Source organism: Corvus hawaiiensis, chromosome 23, assembly GCF_020740725.1.
Source record: "Corvus hawaiiensis isolate bCorHaw1 chromosome 23, bCorHaw1.pri.cur, whole genome shotgun sequence".
NCBI lineage: Eukaryota > Metazoa > Chordata > Aves > Passeriformes > Corvidae > Corvus > Corvus hawaiiensis.
In genome coordinates, this window is record NC_063235.1 from 7583684 (window position 1) to 7610871 (window position 27188).

At 62.7% G+C, this 27188-nt stretch overlaps 2 protein-coding genes and 1 long non-coding RNA gene across 3 annotated transcripts in view; 2 read left to right on the forward strand and 1 right to left on the reverse strand.

Moving 5' to 3' along the window:
• The window catches only part of AHDC1 (AT-hook DNA binding motif containing 1), a 48863-nt gene that overhangs the window by 11045 nt on the left and 10630 nt on the right, over positions 1–27188 (reverse strand).
• On the forward strand, positions 20611–22854 carry LOC125337343. The gene is made up of 2 exons (XM_048326943.1): positions 20611–21653; positions 22433–22854. The coding sequence occupies exons 1-2, from the start codon at positions 21048–21050 to the stop codon at positions 22538–22540; spliced, it is 714 nt and encodes a 237-aa protein (XP_048182900.1). The 5' UTR covers positions 20611–21047; the 3' UTR covers positions 22541–22854.
• On the forward strand, positions 22903–24349 carry LOC125337344. Its single transcript, XR_007208024.1, has 2 exons — positions 22903–23870; positions 23972–24349. It is a non-coding gene; the product is annotated as an uncharacterized LOC125337344 (long non-coding RNA).

The following is a 27188-nucleotide window of genomic DNA, read 5'->3' on the forward strand; positions in this document are numbered from 1 at the left end:
CCCCTGCAAGGACCATCTCTCCTACAAGGACCATCTCTCCTACAATGACCATCTCTCTTGCAATGACCATTTCCCCCACAAGAAGCCATCTCCCCTGCAAGAGCCATCCCTCCCGCAACAACCATCTCCCCTGCAAGATCCACCTTGCCTTCAAGCACCATCTTCCGCACAAGGACCATCTCTCCTGCCATGACCATCCTCCCTGCAATGATCATCCCCCCCTTAATGACCATTTCCCCTTCAATGACTATTCCCCCTCAAAGACCATCTCCCTGTGATGCCCATCTGCCCCGCGAGAAACCATCTCCCCACAATGACCACCCCTGCTCCAGCGACCATTTCGCCCCGCAATCATCCTCCCAGTCAAGAACCCCTTCCCCCAGGAGAGGACCCTCCCCTCCTGCCCCACAAACGTGGGTACCCCGCTGTCCCCCAGAGGCTGGGAGGCACTCAGGTGACGCCCAGCGTGGATGCAGCCCCCAACCCCCTTGGCCCTGGAGGGGTCTGACCCTCCTCCCTGGCTTGGGGGGGCTCGAGGGGGCTGGGGAACGGCTCGACAGATGGACCGCAGCGATGGTGGCACCTCGGCCGGCTGGAGCCCAGCGCCGCAGTTCAGAGCTAGCAGGGAAACGGGCTAAATTTAGCTCTTCCCTCGGTGCCAGCTTTGTTCCCCCGCCCCGTCGAGCCGGCGCGGGAGGCGAGCAGCCTCCGGGCCCCCTCCTCTGCCCTCTCCCTGCCTGCGGGAGGATACGGGACACACCAGCACCCCTCCCTCGGGGTGCCAGCTCCGGCTACCGGGCGCTCCCCGGGGTGCCGGGTGCATTTGCCCGCGCGTCTCCGTGCGCCGGCTGCTCCCGGCGGTGCCGCGGGTGCTGTGCCCCGGCGTGGGGAGCGCGCCCCAGGGCCCCGCAGTGTGCTGGCAGCCCTGAGGCTGCGCAGATGGTCGCGGCCCCCCTCTCCGGGCTCCCTGTTATAGCCACAGCATGAGTCACAGCCCCGGTGTGTCCCTGCCCAGCGCCGGCCACGCCGGGTCATGTAACACCCGTGGCCGCGCTGGCGCGGAGGGGGCTCTGCTGGCTGCCCACGCCACCCCCACCCCCAGCAGGGGCACCCCGGGCAGCTGCACAGCCCCCCGACACCCTGCTGGAGCCCCCAGGGGGGTCGCAGCGGCGATGCCCAGGTCCCCCCGTTCCCCACCGGGGCGCTGCGGGTTAACGCCGAGCGGAGCCGGGATCCTGCGAGGCCAGTAACATTTGGAAGGCGCCAGATGGACGCGTGCCCATGCCGAAGGCTCGCTCGGCACAGCCATGCTCCCCCGGCGCTGGGGCTGGGGGGCTGCCCAGGGCAGCAAAGGGGCGCCCGCCGGGATGGGAGGATGCTGACAATGCGCCCACCGGGGTCCTGGGTCAGCTGGTGCCCACCCACACCCCATGCCGGGCACCAGCGCCGCCCCCATCGCAGCCCCAGCACGCAGGCAATGGGGTGACGGGGTCCAGGTGCTGACACCGCGCCGGGGCGACCAGGTGGGGACCGAGGGGGGGTCTGGGTGGGGGGAGAGCAGCCAGTTGCCTCCCTTGGCCAATTTTAGAAACAGGCTAGACAAGAAAAGCAGAATGAGCTGGGCAGGATTAACGGCCGTGCTGGTGTCAGGGTGGGTTTTTTTCTTCCTTTTTTTTTTTTTTTTTTTTTTTTTTTTTTTTTTTTTTTGTGGGAGGCACACACGAGTTGAGCGGAAACTCCTGGCTGTGGATCCTGTTTCCTGGGAGATGCGGCCGGTTGGGGCCGAGCTGGGGTGTGGGAGCCACTGAGGACGATGCCAACGCTGGCGTGACGGGGCAGGGGTGTGGGGAGGTGGGGGCAACCCCTGCCCCATCATGCCGGCAGCCTGGCACCCACAAATATGTGGGCGTGGAGGCGATGCACCCACTAACAGGCCTGAATGTGCACAACGTGGTTGTGCACACACAGGTGTGTGCACAGGTACATGCATGGGGGAGGATTTGCACACGTGTGTGCACACAGGCCTCCTACAGGTGCACCTCACACACCTACAGTGGTGTGGGTGCACACACAGGGACAGGAACATGTGTGGGCACCAGTGAGCACACGGGTGGGTCACACACATGTGACAAGTGTGTACAGGTACGCACAGGTGCAGGAACACGCACAGGCACTGGCGAGCACACAGGGGGTGCACACTTGTGTTACAGGTACACGCGCAGGTGTGCCGGCACCTGGATGCGCAGCACCCGCCTCTGTGTGCACACAGGATCACACCCACTTGGGGGGTACAATGCCCCATGGCAGCACCCGCAAGCTCCAGGGACCCCCCCAGGCACCCAAAAACACCAGGGCAGCACTGCAGACTCTCATCCCACACCACTGGAAGCTGCTGGGGTTTGACCCCAAAACACAATTCACCCTCCCCTTTGAGAGGCCACGGTGGTCCACCAAAAGCTGGGGGTGTGAAGAAGGGGTCTGCCAGTGCCATGCAGCAGGGACATGGATAGCGATGGGGAAACTGAGGCAGGAGCAGGGTGGGCAGTGCCCGGGGTGCTGATGGAAACAGGGAGCTGCAGCCAACTAGTCCAGAGGACCCAGGCGTCCTGTAGTGCCCCAGCCCCATGCTCGGCTCCCACCCAGCTGCCCCCCGGCTCCGGTTACACCGCGGCTCGGGCTCCCCAGGGATGGGGATTGGAGCACCCAGGTCTCCCTGCACCCACCCACGACGCACTGGCACCACCGACCCAGTCCCCTCGGAGCACACACACCTATAGACACACCAATTTTTGCTCTCCCCCCTCGCCGGGGAGCTTTCCATTAAAATTGGAAGAACACAACTTGCCGGCAGAGCCCCGGCGCGGATCGTACACAGCCTGTCACTCACACATCACTTTGTAGATGCCCATAAATTGCTTCATTACCTCTTCTAATTGAGGAGAACGCAGCTGCTGTGGGGCGGTGACGGAGCGCCTTCCCTTTGAAGGATGCCTTGCTCGCCAAAGACGGGTCCGGCAGAGCCGCAGAGCCCCACCAACATCCCAATAATAATAATAATAGTAATAATAACCATAATGACAGTATCCAAGCAAAATCCCCCAGAAAAGGGCAGCGGGGCTCACAATGTGATGGAGCCTGCTTGAGGGAGGGAGCTGAGGGGCTTGGTGGCCCTTTACTAGTGGGGAAACTGAGGCACAGGGGAGAATGCACCATGCACAGGGAGAGGGCGGGCATGGAAACCCCTGCGTCACACTGGGACCCTGAAAGGGGAACACGGTGGTGACAACCTTTTATGGAAAACCTCACACTCAGAGGATTGAGCATCTCCCTACCCGCAGATTTGGGGGGCCAGGAGAATGCACAGCACCACCCAAAACTCCCTGGAGAACTTCCCACCCTGCTCAAGGGCTTCATTCTCCCATCTTTGCTGGCACGACGCCAGGGGTCCTGCCACCCTCTGGTGCCCTCGTCCCCTGCGCCCCATCCCCGCGGGGGCCCCCCGGCTTTGTCTGGCGGCGGCGGGCGGCTGCGGCTGGGCTCGGTCCCCTTGCAGGATACTGCAGAAGGATTTACTGTATTGCAGCTTGTGCTGGCTGCAGCCCAGCGCACAATAGATTAGCTGTAGCCCAGGGCAGCACGTTGCGGGGGAAGGAAGGTGGGATTCATCCGGCTGCAGATTGCAGGGCATTTGCTGCAGTATCCTGCAGGATCCGGACACTCGCTCTGGACACCCCCGTCACCCTGTTCCAGCCTGGCAGAAGGACCTCGAGGGACTCATGAGGCCCCCTCCTTGTCCCCTCCACCAAATTTTACAGCAGGGATGTTTCTCGTGGCCACATGGGCTGGGGGACACCCTGCTTGTTCCCCATCCCCATTTGGAGGTCCAGAGGGGCTGCGGTCCCCCATGGCACGCAGGTGCTGCGGGGGACGCCGGGGCCCCCCTCGCTGGGTGCGACGGCACAAAGCTGGTGCAGGGAGGGAGCCAGGGACTGCAAGCAGCACTAATTGATCGCGATTAATTCAGCTCCTACCTCCTCGGGTGGCAGGAGAGATGCTGAGACACAAGCGCAGCCCACAGAGCTCCCCAAACAGGCTCTGCTCTCCCCTGTGCCCACCCCTTCCCCCCCGTGGGGGGCTCACACTGCCAGTCCCTGCAGATGTGGGGGGCTCTGGTGGGTGTCCAGCTCCTGCTGATGCCTCAGAGGTGCTGGGGATGGGTCCTTGGTGAGGACTCCCATTCCTGGGGTGCTGTTTGAGGGTGAGGGTCCTGCTAGCACACCACCCTCTCCCCCTGAGATGCAGTGATGGCACACTGGGAGATGATGCTCAGGCGATGGCACAAGGGAGCAGATGGGTCAGGGGTCACTGATGGCCTCGTGGTGACACCATGACATCTTCAGCAGTGTCACCAGCCAGTGGGTGCAAACCAGGGGACGCAGGAGTGCTGCTGCCACCTCCTCCTGTACCCAGATGCCACCCCACTGGGGATATCAGGCACCCTGTGGGCACCCTGCAGGCGCCGCGGGCAGGGGGGCTGGTGCTGCGGGAGGGGGGACCCCGGTGACCGTGTGAATTTGGAGGGGAGTTTGGAGCCTGCGGATTCCGGCTCCATAATCCTACGTGGGATGCAGTTTCCACAGCAACAGTGGGTCAGAGGGCAGCGAGGGGAGCCGGCTGCTCCACTTGGGATTGCAGTCCTGCCGCCGCTGCCGAACGCCGCCGGGCGAGGTGTCGGGGCGCGGGGCCGGCTGGACCACGGGGCCATCCATGGTGGCGAAGGCAGGCGGCGGAGCGGGGGCCGCGTGGGGCGCGGGGGCGGCCGGGCTGGTGCTGCCGGGGAGGCGGCAGAGGCTCAATGTGGCGTTGTCAGCAAAGATGTCACTAATTGTCTGCAGGAGCAGCAAACTCTCGTTAACCCTTGGGCAGCCGGCGGCGGGAGCGCTGGCGGGGTCGGAGGCACCCGAGGACCCACGGCCGAGTGCCCGGGGGCCGTCCCACCTCTGCCAGCGCCCCGCTTGCACGGCTCTGGGCGAGTCACTGCAGCCACCTCCCCCCAGCGAGGCTACTGGGACTCCAGTGTGTCCCAGCTGGTGACCGTGGGCAGCCCACTTGTCCCATGGGCTCTGGCTTTGTCCCCGCTGCCCGTGGTTGTGCCTGCACTTGGACAAGCAGGAGCACAGAGGCAAATGCAGTGCCAGGGCCACTGAGCGGGGTCACCTCCATCACCGGCCGCTTTCATCCACGGCTGCCTTCATCCCTGGTCACCTTCATCCCTGGCCACTTCCATTCCTGGTCACCTCCTCCACCGCTACCCCTGGCCACCTCTATCCATCTCTATTCCCAGCCACTGTCCCCACAGGCACACCCAGCGAGCACAGTGGGGTACAGAGGGGTACCCCGCACCCATACCACGGCCACCACCCAACTCAGACCACACTCCACACCTCACCACGGCTCCATCCTCATGGGAAAAGGACACATGGCCCCACGGTGACGCTTGGGCACAAGGCATGAGCACCCACCCTGCCCCGGGAGGCTTTGGCCAGGGCTGGCAGAGGCGTAAGCACCGGGGCAGAGGCAGAAATGGCTTTTCCACCTCTCAGCCAGCTCCAGGTAGACCTGGGAGCGCTGCCGGGAAGCGCTGACGTCGGCAGGAGCGGGTGGGGGTGGCGGGGGGAGGCCGGGGCCGGGGCCGCCGGAGCGGGGTCAGCAGAAAGCCTCCGGCTCCGCTCGCCCCTGCCAGCCGCTCCGCGGACCTTTTGTTCCCATTCAGCACCTTTCCCAGCACCTCCTGACTCCCGGGGCTCCCATCCGGGGGGCCAGGGCAGGGGCCCCCTCCGGTACTGTGGGTTTTGGTGAGCAGGATGTGCCCAGCGTGGCTCATGGCACAGGGACCCAAATGTTGATGGGGACGTGGGCACATCCAGCCCCAAGGTGGGGAGACTGGAGGAGGTTGTGGGGGGGTCTGTGTGGGGGATCTGAACCCAAACCTGAAAACCTGACCCCCACCTCCCTGACAGCCCTGGGAGGGGTTAAGGGGAGGGAGGCAGCATGGCTCGTCATCCCAGTGTCCCTGAGCCATCCCCATGATCCCCACTGCCATCCCAAAGCACAGCCAGCCTGTCGAGCCCAGTGAAGGGGATGGATCCTGCACGGTGCTGGAAGATGGGTACAAAACCAGTGCTCCCACTGCAGGCAGCCACTGGGGCTGGAAGAATGCAGGGCACAGCCCTGCCCCCGTTCTTGGTATCCCAACGCCCCAGCAGCACACAGGGACACAGAACTGCTGGCTGAAGCTCATCCTGCAGGGTGACAGCACCGGGGAGCCCAGGAGAGACCCCAGCTCTCCCCGTCCCCTCACAGCCGCCGCTGGTGCCCGGGAGGAGCTGGGCTGGGCAGGTCTGGACACGTCCAAGGACTCTCCCAGCCTCCAAGGACTTTCGGCTGGGATTTCCTGTGAGGGATGCAGGTCTGCAGATGTCACAACACCCCGGGATTTCTGCTCCATGAGCTCCTTGGACCCACACACGTGTCAGCCTCGTGGGTGCCCATTGGTGGGGAACCCCTTTGCCAAAGCTCCCAGGGCAGCACTGCCAGACTGGGACAGCAACACCCTGCCCAGAATGGCTCGCTGCTCCTCCGGGGCACCCTGCAGCTGGCCCTGGCTCTAAACAGCTCCTCAGTGCAGCACTGCCTGGGGTCCTTCCGGTCCCTGACATCCCTTCCATCCCTTGCAGCTGGGGTGCAAACACTCCCCTGGATGCAAATTCATTCCACTGCAGGGTGCATACCCATAGCATGGTGAACCCCCCCCCCCCCAGATACAAACCCATCCCCAGATACAAACCCACGCCTAGATACAAACCTCCCTGGGTGACTATTCATCCCTGGATGCAAACCCATCCCCGGGTGCAAATTCATCCCACTGCAGGGTGCAAACCCACACCTGGGTGAAAATCCACCCTGGAGTGATAATTTATCCCTAGATGCAAACCCATCCCTGAGCCCAAATCCACCCTGGACGCAAACCCAGCCCCAGGGTGCTGCACCCCACTCCATCGCCTCTCCACCAGCACCCCTCTCCTTCCCCAGCTGTCCCAGCCCAGCCCAATGCCACCCCGTCCTCCACCACTGCCACCAGTATCCTGCTGCCAGCCGCGCCCTCTGGATCCGGCAGACAGGTCTCTCCCCCCCAGGCTCCCTGCTCGGTGTCTGGCTGAGCTAAGCGTATTTAGCGCTTTTAATTGTTCTTAATAAATCAATCCCGCCAGCCCCTTAAATCATTTTTGTGGCTTCCCTCGCAGCCGTCCCCGCGGCCGTGCCGGTGTGGAGCCTGCTGTCTGCAGCGCTGCCGGGGGAGATGGCCGGGATGGGGCATCGGGATGCACCCTGCCCACCCCAGCACCCGCCCCGCTGCTCCTCAGCCCCCGGGAGCTGGGTGAGGGGGGCTCTGCCTGCCGGGGTGGGGGCTCCATGCCTCAGTTTCCCTCCCTGCATGGAGTGTTTTGGGGATGCACCAGCTGCTCGCCCTCTCCCTGCTGTGTGGGTTCAGTCACCCCAATATCGCACATTTTTGGGGACACCAAGGGACCACAAATCCCTTCTCCCACTTGCACCTCCCCTCAGGGCCGGGTGCTGTGGGAACAGAGATGGTGACAGTGGATGTCACCTGTGTGGCACTGCTGTGCCAGCCTGGTGGTGCCTGGCCTCGCCAGGACAGACGAGTCTCATCCTCCGAGCCCCTGGTGCCACCGCGGACCCCAGGGACACGTGCCATCCCCTGCCCATGCCCAGCCAAGGCCTGAGCCCCTGAGGGCACAGGATGAGGCCAATCCAGCTTGTGACACTCAAGCGGGATCAGTGCAGCCCCCAACCCCCTCTGGGTGACTTCCCGAGGCTGGGATGATACTGACACTCAGCTGGATGACAAGACTCCTACTTCTGGGGACACACTGTGCCCCTGCACCATCCCCAACAGCCTGCAGCATCCCCCAGCATGCTGAGCTCCACCATTCCATCCCCCCCACCACCCCACCCCACATCCCATCCATAATTTTTCATGGCAGGGATGAACACCCAACACTCAGGACAGTTGCCAGGGGAATGTCACCAAAGAGCCCATGCTGGCTTTGGGTGAAAAGCAAACCTGGCAGGGTGACACCCCAAGCAGGATCAGCGCAGCCCCCAACCCTCTCCAGATGATTTCTCAGGGCTCAGAGTTGCACAGGGGTGACAGTGACACCCAACCAGATGGCAACACTTCTATTTTTGGGGACACATAATGCACCCCACCCCATCACCGACACCCTGCAGCATCTCCCAGTGCACCCTACCCCACATTCTGCTGCATCCCACCACCCAAACCCACATCCTGAACCATCGCATCACCTAACCCCTCATCCCATCCATCACCCAACTGCACAATCACCATCCCACCAACCGCTCCAGGCCCACTGGCATTTTCCATGGCAGGGATGAACACCCAACACCCAGGATGGTTGCCGGGGGACATGTCACCGAACAGACTGTGCTGGCTTTGGGCAAAAAACAAACCCGGCAGGGCTTGGAGGGAGAGAGCTAACCTTGACACAGTTGCAGCAGTCACTAATAGCAGGCAATATGCCTGTTCTTGGGGGACTGTTGCAGTTGCTAAGATACTGGCAGCCGTGTGAATGGAAATGGGTCAGTAAACCTGTGGAGAGATAGTGTGACACTGTAACCGGCACAGCTGTTGCAGCCTACATCGAAATCCCACCCTTTCAATATTTATCACTCTCCGCCTTCGGTTCCTTCCTCCCAGCAATTTTTTCCACGTTGGTTTAGCCCGGGGTTGGTGAAATCACCCCGAAGACTTTAATGAGATGAGAGGTGGTGGAGCGATGGGATGGGGTGGAAAAGGCGCGGTGCAGGGGGATGAGGAGGGAAATTAAAGCCCCCACTTTGGCTGGGTGTCTGTCCCTCCCTCCCCGCCCCACTCCATGAGCAGGATGGAGCCAGTTCTTGGAGAGATTTAACAGGAAACAGGCTATAATCCCCCTGGTAGGAAAACGGGTGAAAAGGTCAATTTACTTCTGTCCCTCGTTTAGGCACTGTGGTGAAATTACACACTTGCAGGAGCCGCTGCGCATGGCTGGGAGAGGAGGGAGCGGTGCTTGTGTCCGTCGTCGGCTGCTGTGTATCCGCCCCGCCTGCTGTATGCCCCGAGCCTTCCCAAGGCACCGCGACCATGAGCAGCATCCACATGGCCCAGGAGCAGCATCCATGAACCCCATGGAAGCACCCATGCAGCCCCACAAACGCCACCCGTACACCCTGGCATCCCATCCCGTGTCTCGGCACACGCCACGCACCGCGAGGGCCCTGCCCGCACACGGGTGCCCAGCCCTGATCTCAATGCTCCAGCATCTCCCTGCGTCCTCCAACACCTCCCCAAATGCTCCAGCACCCCCTAAAATGCTCCAGCACCGCCCCCACGCTCCAAATGCTAAAGCACCACCCCAAAAGTTCCAGCAGTCTCTTTAATGCTCCAGCATTTCTCCAAGTCCTCCAGCATCAATCCAATACTTCAGTATCCCCACCCCACGTACTCCAACATCCCTCCAATGTTCCAGCATCCCCCCAAATACTCCAAAATCCCCCCAAATACTCCAGCATCTCCCCAAACATTCCAGCATCCCCCAAAGGCTCCAGCATCCCCACAACACCAAGCCCTGGTGCCACTACCCCCTGCCCCACACACTGCCCCACATTGGGCTCAGCTCCCCGCTGCCTTTGGCACTGCCACAACTCAGCTGGGGCGGGCAGGATTGGTACTAAGGACCCCTGGGAGCCGAGACACAGCCATGGGAGGACGCTATGAAGTGTCCCTTGTCCCCTGTCCCCAGCCGCTGTCCAGGTGCGGGGCAGGAGCGGGGGTGCTGGCAGGCGGTTGCCGTCCCAGCTCTGGCCCGGACCCCGCTGCAGGGAGGAGGGTGAGAACATCTGGTCGCAGGGAAGAGGGACAAGTCCAAGGAAAATGCCGAGCCCTTGGAAGAGGCCCTCACCGCCGCGGCTGGGGTGGAACAAGCCTCAGCATCCCTCCTGCGCTGCAGCTGCACCGGGGAGGGGAAACTGAGGCACGATGGAACCAGACAGTGCGATGTGGGGTCACTAAGCCGCGAGCGCCGGGGTCACCCCCAGCTCCCAGGCTGGACGAGCATCGCCCATGATTTATAGCCCAGGCTCTGGCATCCCGGGGGCAGCAGCGAAGGAAAGGGAGGCTGCAGGGAGTGAGGGGAGTGGCGAGATCTCCTCCTCCCAAAGACGCTCCCTGCCACCCCCCCGCAGGTGGCTGGAGCAGAACGGTTGATATGGAGACAGGGAAGCACAGACTGTCTGGGTAAGGTGACATTCGACAGATGCCAGGTTCAGACTCGCTCCAGCCAGTATTCCCACCCCCCCCCCCCACTGCCTGCCTCCAGCCCCCGCGCAAAGGCATGTGCAGGGAGGGGGGGGCAGGCTGGGCAGAGGGACATGGGGGGAGTGGGACACCCTGCGATCTGCTGGGAGGCGAAATGCCACCTTGTCCCCACCCTGAGGTACCAGCACCCTGAGTGTCTCCTGCCAGGGCAGATTTGGGGCCCCTCGACCCCCAACCCTGGACCCGTGGTGCAAGTGAAGATGCCGTGACGCCTGTGAGCACCCACCCAAAATGATGGGGGACCCTGCCCCATGCCGGGCAGGCACACCTGGAAGATTTGGGGGACACACCTGGAGAAAGGATCTCCCCCCTCCCCTTGATTGCAGAGAGGGGCAATTAGCTGATGCCTAAGAAGAAATGGCCCACCTTTGGGGGGAGCACAGGCTTTGCATCTCCCACCCAGGCAGGTTGACACTGGGCATGACAGCCCCTTGTCCCCAGGTTCATTGCCCAGGGAGGGGTCCCAGGGTGCCAGAGCCCCCCCCGGGCTGCAGTCCTGTCTCTGCACCTCGGCAGGGTCTCTCGTGCCCTCTCACCCCTCCAGGCTGGAGATCAAAGGGATGCTGGAGGGATTCCTGGCACGAAACCGGCCGAGAGACCCTGCTCCACGTGGGCAGGGAGGGACAGGGCAGTGGCCGGGGATGGCCCGGTCTGCAGTGAAGGCAATAGGGGGATTTGGCGGGGAGGGGAAGGAACAAACACAGTGGGTGCAACACTGGGTGGGAGGAGCCCCCAGCACCCTCCTGTCAGATCCCCTTTGGACAGCACTGCACCCCCAGACTCCCAGGAACTGGAATAGCTCCCGGGGTCCATTGAGCAGGATGGTGGGAGCCGCCAGCCCACACAAAGCCACTCCAGCCTCTCCCCGTGCCCCCGGCTGCTGCTCCCTGACCCCCTGTGCGGGGAGGTTGGAGCCTGCTAATGAGCTCGGCCCTTTCCCAGCATCCCGGTCCCGGGTGGCCCCGGCAGGTGTGGGTCACCGCTCACCCCGCGATGGCAGGGACTCCGTGGTCTGGATCGGTGGAAACGGGAGGCACCCGGTGAGGGGCTGCAAAGACTTCGGCTTCGGCTGGATGGGCTCCAGCACTCACTCAGGCTCTTCTGCCTCCTCTTCATCACCCTCTGTCTCCCAAATATCCCCAATCTGCTCCGCAGTGATGTTGGCACAGCCCCAGCTGGGACACGGCACTAACCTGGGGACACCCCGCACCCCAAATGGCGGCACGCAGCCCCTCTCCCTCCTGCTCCTTTCGCTGCATCTTCCACCCTCCTCCTCCTCCTCCTGTCTGCCCTAAAGCCAGACGGATTTCACCGCTCTGCTGAGCTCCAAACTCCACTTCCAGATTTTCAGTGCGACCTTCTGGCTACCTGGATCCAGCACTGCAAGATGCCCCCTCTGATCCCCCCTCCCCTCCGGCCCCCTAGTATCCCCGGGGGAGCCGGGGCTGGATGCAGCCAGGAGCGGGATGCAGGGGGGAGCTGGGGGTGGCCGAGGAGGAGGAGGAGGAGGGAGAGGTCGGGCTGCACCTGGATGCAAGACCAGCCTCAGGAGGCTTGGGTTGTTGTGTTTAACCCAGCCTGGCCCAGGGAAAAGCAGGAGCATGGTCACAGAGTCCCTGGCAAACTCGCTGTGCGTGTGGGAGGTGCCGCCGTGGTTCCTGGGGCAGCCTTCGGCCTCGCTGCCTACACGGAGGGTCCCCCCAAAGGGCCCCCGCGCTCCTGGGACACCGTTCTTCAGGGATGTGCCTGTTCTCCAGGCTGCTCTTGGCTCCCCGAGCCCGGATCCTGCCCCAGGGGGCAGGCAGAGGGCTGTGGGACCCCTGTGTCCAGCTATCACTGATTACAGATAACCAGGGGGAAGAAGGGGGGAAAGAAGGGAGGAAAGACATAAAACTCCCCAAATGCCCCAAACACCCGCTCACGCACATGAGGCACCATGTGGTGCAGACAAGCAGCAAAAAAATCCAGGGAAAGAGCTGGAAAAAGCCCCAAAGCCCCAGGTCAGCCCCACACGCTGCCCCCTGCCCTTACTGCTCTCCCCACGGGTTATCTCCAGCCCTCTGCATCCCCCCTCCTCCTCCTCCCCTTTCCCTCCCGGCACCCTGCTCTCCTCTGCTCGCTCTTGCATTCTGGTATTTGGTGTGTTCCTCAGCTGCAGGAAATTCCTGATGCTCTCCATCATGCAGCCTGCGCTTGCATCCCCCGCCCTGCCCGGCTCCCCTCCAAAGGACAGCCATGTGCCGGACAGCCAGCACCGCCGCCATCGCTCCCCTCCCAAAAACGGGATTTACTTCTCCCTCTTCGCCTTCTCTTTCTCCTTTGTTTTTGTTTTTTTTCCCCCCTTCAATTATTTTCAACTCTAACCCTCCGAAACACCCCGTCTCCATCTGCGCCAAGGACTGAAGCCGCCCAGCTCCGGCCATTCCCCTGCCTGGCTTTTCCCTCTTCGTCTTCCTCTCTTCGCGAGACCGCTCCTGATCTTATTTTAATTCGTCTCAGACGGTGTTGGAGTGTTATTTTAAGAGAGAGGATATGCACAGACATTGTGTTTTCTGCTTTTTCCTGGCCCCAAGCCAGGCTCTCTGGGCTGTCAGCTACCCACTGTGTTGCAGTCACGTGTGGGAAGAGGCAGCCAGAGCCAGCCTCACAACTCCTGGTAGCAACATGGAAATCAAGTGTGCACTTTCTTCCCTCTGTATGTGTCTGTATTATTAATAGCGTCTCTCTCCGTGAGTTATCCATAATGTATCTTAATACCTGTCCGTCGGTAAATGATGTATTACAGAGCATCCGCGCCCCTGGCTCCACGCGCTGCCGAGGGGGGACAGGCGTCACGGCGGTGCCACCATCACCCCCGAGGTGTGGCATGGGGACGGGGGACAGGACAGAGGGATGGGGACAGGATCTGGTAGCCGTGAGCTGCTCCAGTGTATCCCAGCCTGCTGGCACCTTGGTGAAATGGGCACGTGGGGAGCGGCGGGGTGCTGCGGGGAGGATGGGGCCAGCTGGCACTGGGATGGCACTGAGTGATCCCTGTCACTGGCCAGGAGGTGCCAGGGCACACCGATGTCCCATGCTGTGGAAACTGATGGTGGCTGCTACAAGCTCACAAAGGAATGGGACACGTCACTGCACACCTGAGGGACTGCAGGAGGCCAGTGGGTAGCAGGGAAGGTGCAGGATAGATCAGCAACGCATGGCACGGGTTGGATGGACATGGCACGAGGAACTGGCACAGGTTGGATGGACACGGCATGGCACAGGATGGATGGACACAGCACAGCACAGGGCTCGGAGCTTGATTTTGCAGGACACAGATGTGTCCCATGAGGCTCCACTTTGGCAGGAGCTGCCCGGAAGAGCCCAGGGGACTCCCAGCCCCAGGAGGCTGAGCAGGGCTCCCCCACAGTCGCGCACATACACCCGGAATTGGGGCAGCACCCAGGCCCCTGCGTGCAACGACAGCTGGTGCTGCCCCTCTCCAGGCTGTGGGGTCCCCTGTCCCCTCTGCATCCTGGGGATGGAGACACCAGGGCAGGTGAACACCCCGGGACTGGGGTCTTCCCAGTGCTAACCAGTAATACAGAGACCACATATTGATCCATACTGTGCCTACAGCCCCCCTACACCTATAAAGTGCATGTGCATGCAAGAGCTTGTGGGCTTATCACGCCCACCCCTGTGCACCCCCTTGACACACAGATGTGTGCAGGTGTTGTTTGAACTTGTCTGTGCATGGGGCTGCCAGCAATGTCCCCTGCCTGCAATGTCCCCTTCCCACAGTGCCCCCTGCACATCCCTGCTGGAACACCATGCCCATCCCCACACACCATGCCCACAGATGCTGCAGCATGCAAGGACAGAGGAGCACCCCAACCCCAGGGGGTGCCCAGACGGGGCAGCCCTGCACCCCGACACACAGTGGGAGCAGTGTGGGTGCCAGCACCCAGCTGGGGTCACAGGGAGCAGGAATCCAGGAAGGCGAACTGGAGCTCAAGGCTTCGCATTTCTGGATTCTGGTTCCCATTTCTGCTCCCGGCTGTTTCCATGGAAACTGGCGTCGGACCTCGGAAAATAAGGTTAGGGTTTGCAGCGGAGGCCCACTGCCAGCCTGCCTGCCTCTGCGCCCCTCCGGCCCTGCCACCTCACCGGGGGCACACGTCTGGGTACCCCCATGCCTGCACCCATGGGATGCTCAGGTTTGGGGGCTGAGCAGCACTGGCACCCCCTGGCATCTTCCACCACCCTCTGTCCTTCCAGCTGGTGACCCCTGGGAGCCCAGCACACACTGGGTAATTTGGGAACTGGGACCACCGCGCTGCTCCCTGGCATGCTGGTGAAGGTGGCGGGTTGGCGGTGGCACCCACTGGACCCACAGCCCTTCCCTGCTACCCCACTCTCTTCCCTGGTGCTGCAAACCCGGCACAGCTCAGCCTCCATGGAAACTTCCCAACAATGCTCATGCGGCCATGAGACCCCACCAGCCCACTGGGAAGGGGGACACTGAGACGGTCCCCACTACTGACACCCCATCTGCAGGTTTTACAAGGACCCAGCCTCGACAGCAACATCAACCTCCCCTTCCCCAGCCCAGGATCCCCAATCACTCCAGGGAAGGTGGGGAGTTGGAGGGGGGAAGAGAACCAGGACACGACACCTCGGGGGAGCCGTGAAGACTAATGAATGGAGGCTTTTAAAAAGCACTTTGACTGAGAAGTGCTATAGTAGGAACTAATTATCCCTCCCGCCTGCGCGCACCCTCGCACGCCGGCGCAGCCGCGTCCTGTTCCCTCCTGGAGCCACAGCTGCAAAATCACAGCCAACCCCGGCACCGAGCACCACGGCGGCCACGCCAACCGGCATCATCCTGGCCGGGGAAGATTCCCTCTGAGACTCCTCTTCCTCTCCTGCGCCCCCCATGTGCCTGCGCCCCCCACTTTGCTGACATGGCTCCCTGGCAAAGCTGGCAGCAGCGTGCTGGGGGCACAGGGTGGTGCTCACCCCCCTCCTTGCACTGGAGTTTTGGGGAATGTTTCCTTTTTTATTAAAATCCGCCATTTTACAGTGATGGCGGGTAGGCCAGGTGGCCAGTCCCTGTGGATGCTCAGGGATGGACAGCACCTGGCATGGCAGGGTGGGCGGTGGAGCTGGCACAGATGCCTGGCCCCTCACAGGTGTGATCCCGCAGCCCAACCAGTGGGACCAGCCCTTCTCCCTGCTGCCCAGCTCCCAGCAGCAGCCATGGGCAGCAGGGAGACACGGGAAGACACCCCACTTGCTCACCCCGCTCAACCGAGCAGGTCCCCACGCTGCCAACCTACAGCACCCCCAGTTTTGGAACGGTGCTGGCAGTGCTCCCTGTCCCTCCGCACCCCTGGAGTGGGATCTGGAGCAATCCCATCCTGCCATCCCAGCACTGCCTGCTGCCCCATTTCACATTCCAGTGTGGGCCGGCCCTGCTGCCCTCCCACTCCCACCCCCACCCCGGGCTGCGTTTCAGCTGTTGTTGAATTCTGTCCAGGCTGGATTCATCACAAGAGCCCTCAAGCGGCTGCAAACAAACAGAAAAAACAGGGAGCAGGAGCGCGCGGAGCGATCGATTGGCGCTGGGGGGGCCTGAGGCCCTTTGGCAACGCCAGACCAGCCTCAAATTCCTCACTTCCAAGAGAAAAGGAGCTGGGGATGAGCGGCAGAAAGAGGGGGATGGAAAGCACAACAGCCACCAGCCGCTGGACCATGGCGGCGAAGCCCCCGGGCGCAGTGCTGTGGTGATGGGCACAGAGTGGTGGTGGCTCTCCCTTCCTGGTGGAGACAGGCTTGTACTGCTCTGAAACTTCCCTCTTGTGGTTACTGCAGTTAAAAAAGCAAACAGGAGACCTGGGTGCATTAAAAAAGAAATAGGAAATGGCATAAAGGGTGGGAGCACCCGCAGGGATGGGGTTTGCCCAGCAGCGGTGGCACTGGGGTGGGTGTGAGGTCAGGGTGCTTGTCCCTGGGGCAGGGGGAAGGAGAGATCCATCACCCTGGCACTGCAGGGGGGACGGGGCATTGGGAACATGCGGCATGTGATGGGCAGCTGTGGCCCCAGATCTCAGGGATGGATGGTAATGGCAGGGGAAGCAAACACCGGCACTGCTCCAGTGGGAATTGCCACCACTGGAGCTGCAGGGTCAGGTTGCTGTGCCTGGGTTTTTAAGAGGGGCTGGATAATTTTTACCACCACTAACGATCCCATCTGTGCCTGACACGCTCCAGCTCCGAGCCCAGCGTTCCGGCAGGGCTCCCACACCTCCCTGCCAAGCCTCTCCAGCTCGCCTCCCCCTGCCTCGACTGCTGATGGTTCAGGGCATGGATACGGCCTGTGCCCGGTGCTGCTGGCACAGGGGGCAGCCACGCTCCTGGCATCTCCTGGTGCCACCACTGAAACCATCCACGGTGTTCTGGAGGACTGTGGGTGATATTCAAGGTGTGGCAAATGGGGAGGGGTGGCAGTGTCAGGGATGCTGCACAGCCTGGGGACACAGAGGAGCCTCTCCAGCTTCAAGAATTTAGAAGGGCTTTTTTTGGCGGTGGTCCCTTGCAGGGTGACACTTGCTGTCCTCCCTGTGCAGGGACGAGGACCCTGGGATGTGCTGGCACCATTCGCCCTCTTCCCGGCTCCAGACAAAGACCTGCTGGGGGATGCTGCCTTTTGGGAAGGGGGTTTTCAGCGTCCTCCCTGCAGAACTCCCTGCCAAAACCCATCCAAGCAGGAGCTGAGGGGCACAGCACCGGTGCCTGCAGCACAAGACTCCTCTCCCTGCAATGTCAACCTGCTGCTCCACATCCAAGGCTGCCCTTGGAAAAGCTGTCGGCTGCGCCGGCTGGTTTGCCAAGCCCAGGACAAGCTCTTTAGCTCGACTCTGCCAGAACAGATGCCTGGGCGACTGTAATTCTTCCTAGCATGGATGGAAGGGGGGATGTGTGGAAAAAAACTCAACCTCATTTAAGCATTGCAGTGGCCGCTCCTCTCTTCCCTGGCATCCACAGCATTGTAGCCCCACAGAGGGTCCCCCAAAACCTAAGGGGTGAAGCGGGAGGAGGCTGGGTGATGCCGGGAGGGAAGGCAATGCCCGGAGGGAGGATGGCATGGCACAGCACATGCTGGAGCCGAACATGGCTCTGCTGCCAGCTGAGGAGGAGAGAGCGACCCGCTGCAAGGACAAGTGGGAAGCGCGAGCTCGGCGTGCCACTGGTGTCCTTGCAAACGCTCGCCTGCTCTGTCTCAATGCTCCCCACAAAACAACAAGCCCGTTCTCATGGCAATGTCCTCTGCAAAGAGCACAGGGAAGGGAGCACGGTGACATGCTCTGGAGGGGCCATGCTCCTTCTCCTCCCTCTGCACCCAAAATCCCCCAACACGGCATGGCCACGGGGCAGGAGCTCCAGCCTGGCCGTTGCACTGCTGGAGGAGGCCAGCAGCATTTCCACATGGATATTTTCTTCCACTGGCTGCAGTTTGGGGCTGCCAAAAGCCAAAACAAGAATGGAAACATCCCATTTTGCTGGCAAAAATTCAAGGCAGGGTTGGGGTTTTTTTCTTTGGTTTCAGCTTTTTCCTTTTTTTTTTGTTCTTGTCTTTGGTTACGAGCGGAAATTCCCTGCCATGAAATCATGACGAAACCCCAAACCAAAACACAGCTTGGACTGAAATCTTCACCCAGTTCCCCGTGGATCCCGTGTGGGGCTGGTCCCAGGGCTGGGGATCACCCCCACACAGCCCTGGGACATGGGACCGAGCCCAGACCCCATCGCCAGCCCCAGCCATGTGTGAGGTGAGGGGATGTCGTGCTTTGGGGATCCCTCCAGGGACCCGATGTGATTCCAGCCTTGGAATGTACCACTTACCAGCCCTGCTCTACACCACCCTGCCTTGGTGATGGCACCTGGGAGCCGGCACCAGCCCTGGCAAAGCACAAATTTATCCACAGGGAAGCTGGTCCCTATGGATGGGCCCAAGCAGGGATGAGGATTGGGGTGCCAGTGGCTCCAAGCATATCATTACGGCAGTGTTTGCTCCCAGGAAGGTGCTCTGCAAGAGGAGTTGCTGGGAATGGCCTCATCCAGCCCATCCCAGGGAGTCCGGATGTGGCCGAGCCCTGGGGCTCACCCCTGCAGCCTGCCCAGCATTCTCTTCTCCCATCCCCTCTTTTCACCAGATGTTGGGGCTGGAGGATGAAATGGCTCTTCCCACCCCAGTCCTCGCCGCATCTCTCTCCAGCTCCCGTTCCAGAGCCTGGGTCTGGCCACGCAGGCTGAATAAGGCTGAGCCTTTGTCCGGCTCCCCCCGCCGTGCTTTCCTTATCTGGCCCAGACGCTTTGCCAAGAGCAGGCAGAGGATGGCGGCAGCCCGGGGCTGGTGGGGCCCTTCTCTTCTCCTTCTCCCGTCCCAAAGCCCCCGTGGCCACTGTCACCCCTTGCCAAGAACCTCTCCTCCATCCCTGCCTGCTCCCCAAAACCGGGAACCCCCCCCCCCCCCCCCCCCCCCATTGCTCAGTGCTGCAGCCCAAACCACCCCCTGGGCACAGCATCACAGCATCACCCCCTCTGCACCCCCGGTCTGCCGCTCCCTGGGGGGGTGTGAGCATCCTGGGGGAATCCGAGCATCATCTGGGGACTGCAGCCAAGGCAGGGCTGGCTGAGGCAGGGGTCCGGGGGCAGCATGGAGCCGGGTTATCTGTCTGCAGAGCTCCGTGCGCAGCAATTAACCTCGAGAGAGCAGCCGCGGCTCCTGCCAAGAACCACATTAGGTGTGTGTGGCAGCGTCTAGACATGCGAGAGACCAGAGGCCTTGATCTGGAGGAAGGCGGCTCCATCCCTTCCCTCTCTCCTTGCCCGCCTGCCCCACAGGGACCCCCTCGCTGGGGTCTGGCCAGCATCGAGGATGGAGCACTGGGAGGGATGCGGGGATGGGAGCGGGAGGTTGGGCTCAGCCCCGCATTGCTCTGTGCGGGTGTGGTTCTGAACAGCTCCATGCTGGGCTATTAAACCAAGACTGTCCTGCTTGGCACATGGCATGGCACAGCATGGCACTGTATCCTCATGGATGCACCCCCTCAGGTCCCTGGCCATCGGTGGGAGGAGGAGGAGAAAGGTGGTTGCAAGCACCACCTGAGCCATCTCCCACCAGGAGATGTGACAAACATCCCACGGAGCCAGCAGCAAACCCTGTGATGTGCCCAGGAGTAGGGATGGAGCTGGGAAGAGACCCGGCTCGCTGCCTTCCCATGCCAACCCTATCACCTGGGGCAGGTGGGATGGAGCCAGGTGGGCACCGTGGCGGCTGGGCACCCTCCCTGTCAGTGCCCCTCACACCCATGACACCCCCTTGCTCTCACCTCCCGGGTGCAGCCACCCCAGACGGCTGCAGTATGCTGGGGAGAAGAGATTTTCCCGGCGTTAATTAATTAAAATAAACAGCAAATTAAATACAGCAAAATTAAAATAGCTCCGGAAATTAATTTTCAACAAAACCCACCTGGAAAGGCTGGATATTTAAAGAATTAATGGAGCCCTCTGAGACCATAAAGAACCGCTGAGCTCCCAGCATCCATCAGCCCCCTCCGAGCCTGCCCAGGGACCCAGCGCTGTGGGGAAGCTGGGATGGGACCCTGGAATGGGACCTTGGGAAGGGACCCAGGATGAGACCCGCACCTCCTGGCAGCTCTTGCCTCGCCGCTGCCTGCACATGCCTGCTGCTGCCACACTGGGAGGGAAGGATGCTGGAGAAGGATGCAGGCATGCTCCACACCATCCCAGAGGGAAGCACCGGCCACAGCTCTGGCTTGGCTTGGCTTGGCACAGGGCTCTGCAGGGACGCCGAGCTCCTGCCTGCTTTGCCCCGTGGCTGGGGGCAAACGTTGTGGTCCCTGTGTGACCCGCTTGAGCACAAGGATGTCCCCGTCACTCTCCTGGCCAGAACCCACTGCACCACGGGAAACCTTGACCTCCAAACCCCGTCTGCCTGGGTGCTCCGGGCCCCCCACAGCTCACCCCACGCATAATCCCCCCGACCAAGGCGGGATTACTGTGCAAAGTGGCTGCGCAGCCGGACAAAGCTCCTTACCAGGCCCGGCGGGCGGATCGATGGGCTCCCGAGGGGCCCGGCGGGGCGCGGGCCCGGCTCCGGGCGGGCAGCGAGCAGGGCGAGGTGCCGGGGAGCATCCCCGCGCCCGGCCGGCCTCCGGCCTAAGACCAGGCACAACTCGTCATACGGCTGGGGTGTGCCAAACCGCCCGGGCCTGGGAGGCCCATCCGGGGCCAGCCCTCCCACGGCACCGGCGGCGTTTCCTCTCCCTGCGCCCAGCGTGCGCACAGGCGCAGCGGCACAGACACCGGCGGGCGAGAAAAGGCTCCGGAAGGAAATGGAGAAAGCAAGGCGAAGCCGGCAGGTGGAGAGCAGGAGGGGCCGCGGTCACCTCCGCCCCGGTGCGGGGTGCCAGGGGGCATCTAGGGGTCCCCACCTGGCCGGGGTGCCCGGCTGCACTGCCAGCACTGGGCTGCTCCACTTCATCATCCGGGGAAACTGAGGCACGGCGGCCGCAGCTTCATGCGGAGCGCCCCGCTCTCCCGGGGAGGGAAACGCTCCCGCCGCGGCCGGGATGACACCAGCTCCCCATCCTCCTCCCGCTCCACCCTGTTCCTGCAGGAACCCAGGAGTCCGGGCTCCGGGCAGGCAGCCAGGGCCTCCCTCCTGCCTGCACCTCCCGCCCTGCCTGCTCCGCGGGCGCCCGCAGCCGGCTCCGGCCCTCGCTCCCGCATCCCTGCCCGGTTCACGCCGGCACACACCTTCCCACCGCGTGTCAGGGCGACCTTGGAGCGCTGCCGCGGCCGCTCCGTGCCAAACTTCCCGGCGGTGCCCACGGCCCAGCCGGGGGTGACGGATCGGCAGGAAGGGGGATTTTTTTCCCCATTTATTTATTCGTTGGGTGGGTTTTTTCCCTTGCTGGAGACAAAGGCAGGCTGTGTGCCCAGGCGCAGGGTCCGGGGGTGCCGGCGGTGCCGGGACCCTGGGCGATGCCGGGCCAGCCGCGCCGGGGGCTCTGGGTGGCCGGTTTCCTCCGCACACAGATGGCTGTTTCGACTCAGTCGAGCGCTTGACCTAAATCTCCTCCTGATCCACGGGAGCTGCAGTCCCTCAGCAGCACAGCTCAAGGCAAGGAGGAGGAGGAGGAGGAGGAGGATGAAGGGGGGGACCGCGGCCAGCTGCGGACTGGCGGGAGGGTCGTGCCGGAGGGCCCCCACCCCGGGTTTGGCATCAGGGCCGGCGGAGGCGGCAGTGGAGGGAAGGAGGGAGGGAAACGGGGGGTGGAAAAAAAAATCTCCCACGCTTCGAGCTCCAGCGCCGGCCGCCCGCGCCTGCGTGCTGCACCCACCGGGACGGGGCAACCGCCCCGCCGGGCTCGACGCCCCGGCAGACCACTTCCTCGGAGAGGGGCCCGGCGGAGGAAGCTCCAACGGCTCGAAAGTTTCGCCTGTGACTCAACCGCTGGCTGGCTGGGGTGACCGAGCCGACCCCCGCAAAGGGGGGGCCCTGGGATCCCAGGGGTTCGGGGCATCGGGGTGGGGGATTTTTTTGGGTTCCCCAGACGAGGATTGTCTGCGAGGCATGGCGCTCCACCCCCAGTGTCGGAGCAGCCCAAACCGGCTTCCCAGCGACAGCAGAAAGCTTTTAAAATCCCCTACGCGCGGCATGACTCACTCCAGAGCCAGTGCCCAAAACAAGCTCCGACACGGAGAGGAATGGCGAGAGCAGGGATGCTGGGGGCGGGCAGGAGGGGCTGGGGAGGGCCGGGGAGGGGGAAAGAGGGAGACAGAAGGAGGGAGAGAAAAGAGAAGAGGCAGAAATAACAGCATCTGAAACTCTGCCTGCTGGAGGCTAATTGGTTCCGGCACAGCCTGGTTTGTTTGGCAATGTTTCCTCTAATCCTTCAGGCTCCGCGCTCCCGGCCCCAGGGACATGGGGACATCTCGACACCCGGCCAGCGCCACTGCGGCACTCCCAGCTTGGACCCCCTCCCACCCGGGGATGCAGAAGGATGATGCTGCGACCGGCTCTGCCCACCCTGGGGTGCACCCGAATCCTTCAGGCTCTGCACTGCCAGCCCCAGGGACGTGGGGACATCTGTGTGGACACCTCTGTGGCACTACTGGCTTGGATCCCTCTCCCACCCTGGGATGCTGAGGGGTGATGCTGGGACCACCCTGAAGTCCTCCTGGGGCTGCACCCTGCCGTGGTGACATCCTGGGAATGGGATCCATGGTGACACCCTGGGGATGGGGTCCCCTTCGGCAGCGCTGGGCACAGGGATGCTCAGAGGGCTGGGCAGGCGATGGCTGGGGCGGCAGAGGGAAGGGAGGGGAAGGGACGGGAAGGGAGGGGAGGAGAGGGGAGGGGAAGGGGGGCCCCCACGGCCCAGCATGGCCGAGCCAGAGCACTAGCCAAGAGTCGGCAGCTTTGTTCCAGGTGCCGGCTCCCTTTTTTTCATTAGGCTAATGGGATGCGGATGCATTATTCCATTCCACATGCTGCTAATGAACCACTCAGGCCAGTGCATTTGCATTAATGTGCAAAGCACTGGAGGAGGGTGGAGTGGCTGCATCTGGCCAAGGCTGACCTTCCCTGCACCGCCCAGCCTCCCCAAGCCACGCTGCGCTCCCACCACACTCCCACCACCCCACCGGACCCAGGAACTCCTCGGGATGGCTCCAATGCACATTCCAGGACACCACAACCAGCCCTGAGCCACCTCATGCTTGCTGCCCATGTTGCCCGTACCGTGCCTGGCCAACTCCACCACCCCTTCCCATATGGATCACGGATGATGCCCCACTGCCATACCCCCATCCCCAATGCAGAGGTGACCACAGCATTCCTCCTGCGCTCTCCACTGCTCCCCAAAAAGTGACCACTCCCACCTCCTGCAAGGAAACCTGCTCGGCGTGTCCCTCCTTCCTGGTTGCTTGTACTGGGACCTCCCAGCACCACCCCAGAGCTGCCTTCCAGCACCCCAGGGGAGCAGGGGGCCGTCTCCTGAGCCCCCCCACCCCAGAGCTGGCAGGCAGCGTCGGGCGCGGGCGTCACTGGAGCCCTTGGGTTGTTTGTTACGGCTCCCAACTGCCTCTGTCCCTGGAGAGGTTTCGAAGGCGAGTGACCCACGAACTGGAATGTGCAAAGCCTCCAGCAAACAGAGCCAGCTGCCTGCGCCCGCGCAGGGGGGTGGTGAGGGGAGAGCAGCCGGCCCCGCGCCACAGCACGGCACAGCACGGCACAGCACAGCACAGCACAGCACAGCACAGCACAGCACAGCCCAGCCCTGACACAACTGCGCAGCCCTCATGTCCTCCTAAAGTGGGCAACCACCTGGCTGAGGTGAGATAAGAGCAGCCCATTGGTCTTGTCAAGTCCCCAGTGTCATCAGCTATCGTGAAGGCCCCCAAACCCCCATGTCCCACTTCCTTCCTCCCTCCCAGCCTGTCACTTGGCAGCACATGGCCTCCCAGAGCTGTGCTGGGATCATGCTTCGCCCCTCGCCTGTCTGCAAAATACAGGTCCTTGGGCGGCCAAAGGACCTTTAGGACATGGGAGAACACAGTGGCACTGCCAGATCCCTGCCTTGGTCTTTGCCACCTCCCCAGCTGCCAAAGGGCTCCCAGCTGGAATCAGTGTGGATGGGCACAGCTTTGCTTGCCCCGGGTGGGCATGGCAGGGTCTCAGCAGCTCCGTGCCCGGCAAGTGTGCGAAGCCCCCGCGCCTGAGTGTGCGCACGCGGGTGTCTGGGTTTGTCACAGCCTGGTGAGCAAGTTAATCTCAGGCTCCCTGACACGTGGAATAAAATCGCGATCCCATAATGGAATTCATTCATCTTCCTGTCCAGGCAAAGAACAAGCCCCCCACTGCCCACTGGGGCTGGGGCTGGGCCAGGCCAAGGTGGCCGGTGCCCAGCTCCCAGCTGGGGGTCCCTGCCTGCACCCACCCTCCTCCCTGCCACAGGACCGGACTGGCACCGGAGCGATGTTCCTGCGAGTGGAAACCCAGAAAGGTGCCAAACACTGGGTGCCACAAAGTGTTCCCTTCCCAGGGGACATCAGCCATGTCTGCGGGGGCAGCTGGGGTCACCAAGGAGGGTTCAACTCCCCCCGGGTGATCTGGGGTCCTGTCGTGCCAGAGGGCAGGCACAGTACTCATGAGGGGGGAAAGGGAAACTGAGGTAGGTGGTGCTGTTGGGAAAGGGCAGTCCAGGTGGCATTAAGGGGACAGGGGAAGATGTCCCTCTGTCCTCGTGTCTGTCTGTCCCTGCAGCTCCTCCTCCACTGCCAGTGCCTTGGCCAGCCCTGGTACAGAGCACCTATCCGAGGGACTCTGCAGGGATGGCACCAGTTGGGGCACCCATGGGGGTCCCCAGCACATCCCCAGGGACTTCCTCACCCCCAGCTATGGGTACAAGTAATGGGGAAAATCTCAGGAGTCTGAGCAGGGCAGGAGGCCACAGGGTCGCCATGCTGCCCTGTGCCTCAGTTTTCCTCTGGCACCCATGTTGAGGCCACCCCCAAGCAGGAAAGTGGCCCCGTGGCCAGGAGAAGAGGAGGAGGAAGAAGAGGAGGAGGAGGAGAAGAAGGAGGAGGAGAAGGAGAAGAAGGAGGAGGGCTGCTCCTTCTTGGGCACACAAAGCCCCTTTCATAGGGGCCGAGTTTGGATTTCCTCTGCCAGCCCAGCACCTCGCTGCCTCCTGTCCTGCCAGAAACGCTGTGGTCAGAGAGGGCAGCTGGCGAGTGGGACGCCTGGGGGGACACAGGGACCTTCAGGTGGCTTCATCCCTCACCCTGACCGTCCCCATGATTTTCCCCTCCCGTCAGCTTTTAATTATACCCCTAATAAAAGTCGCTTTGCAGGGGAACAGGAGCTTTGTTGCTCAGGAGCTCATCTGCTCCTGCTGCTCCTTTCCTGCTTTAAACTGTAATCCTCAGCTGGGGACACTGCAATTAGCCACCATGGAGCTGGGCACCGTGTCACCGAGGATTAGGGCTCCCTTCGGTGGGGAGCTGGGGGACCCAGCCCTGGTGTGGGTCGATGGCTCTTTGCAGGATGGGCTCTCCCCACTACAGCCTCCAAAAGAGGGGGACGAGCTTAAGAGTCCCCCTGAGCCAGGCATCCCCCAGCCCGCCTCCTCTGAGCACCCACTGCCCAGCACCCTCAGTGCCACTGGGTTGTTTCTGGGGCGCACAGGACCCTCACAGCCCCTCTGCCAAACCCCCTGGAGTCCCCCGTGCAGACAGACCCAAGCAGGTCTTCCCAGGGGTTGGGTGGCTTTGTACAGTGTGACTCTGGGGACAAAAATGGGGCTGGCAGGACCAACAGCAGCCTCAACCCACACCTCTGCACGTCTGTGAGCACTGGTGCCCATCCCCAAGGCCCTGTGTCCCGGGGATGGGGCGAGAGGGGGTCGGGAACTGAGGCACAGGGCACCAGGTGCCCATGATGCACACACTGAGAAGCTGAGGACAGGTGTGACACCTGTGCAGTGTCGGTGACGTGGGACCCTCGTGCACGGTGCAAAGGCCACGTCTACAGCACGGCAAAGGGGTCGCTGGACCCCTCGAAGCCCCTGAAAGGAGCCCGCGGGTGCCTCTCGCCAATCAGCCTCTTGCCGGGGCTGGAAGGGGAGCGCGGGCGCTCGTTAGCAGCCGCTCATTAAGAGCCCTCCGGGAGGATGAAGGTACCGGGGGCACCTGCACCTCCGTTTAATGAGCTGCAGCACCATTAAATGTTGGAGGGGACCTCGGGCACGGTAGAGGTGCCGGCGCGGGGGCTGCCCCCACCCTGACCCCCACCCAAAGTACGGTGTGGGTCCCTGTGCCGGCGTGGCCATGGGGAAGGAGGAACGCGGGGAGTTGAGTCACGGTGACAACTGCAACAGCGGTGGCAGCTGCTGCCAGGAATACCCCGAGGTCCCCACCAGCGCCCGGGGGCACCCTGGGGACTCATCCCCTTCCGAGCCAGCACCCACGGGCGCTGCAAAGAGGGTGACGGTGGCCAGAGCGGGGTAGCAGTGCCGGGACACGGCAGGACCCCTGAGACCTCAAGGTGGGGACCTTCCCACTCTGGGTGCCCCCGAAGTGAGAAGGGGACTGACATCCTGCCCCCAAGGACCTCACCCAGCACCCAGAGCTCCCAGTAGGTCCCAGCTGACGATTAAACCACAGCCTCACACAGCACCTGGAAGGGACCACCTGGGGAGAATCTCCCGGTGCACCCCACACGGGGACGATGTGTCCCCACGCCAGCACCCAGCCCCGCAGGACGCCTGGGTCCCCACGCTCGCACCCACCCGCGTGGGGCTCTCCCTCGTTAATGTTTACTCGGGTTCGTTAGCGCCAGCACATCGCCATGGCAACCCCGCAAGCTGCGCGTCGCCTTCCGCGCCACTGTCGTGAGGCTTGGGGACGTCCCCACGCGTGGGGTCACCGCGGGCACCCACCACCGCCACCACCCACCCCGGACATGTGGGGCTGGGGGACAGGCTGGGGAGCAAGGGGAGCGGGGGACCCACCAGGGTTTGCCACCTCCCCGCCGGGATGGCATGGCTCGGTGTCGCCCAGCCGGGGTGAGAGCACCCGTCGCTCACCCCCAAAGCGCCGCCGCCATGCCAGGGCTGCAGGCGTGTGCGGGCACTGCCAACACGCCTCGGTG

Excerpts from the sequence above, each read along its gene's own strand:
- LOC125337343 (XM_048326943.1), top strand. The coding sequence starts at position 21,048 with ATGCGGAGCGCCCCGCTCTCCCGGGGAGGGAAACGCTCCCGCCGCGGC. Across the intron at positions 21,654-22,432 it reads CCTCAGCAGCACAGCTCAAG|GCTCCGCGCTCCCGGCCCCA; the intron begins GCAAGGAGGAGG and ends CTAATCCTTCAG.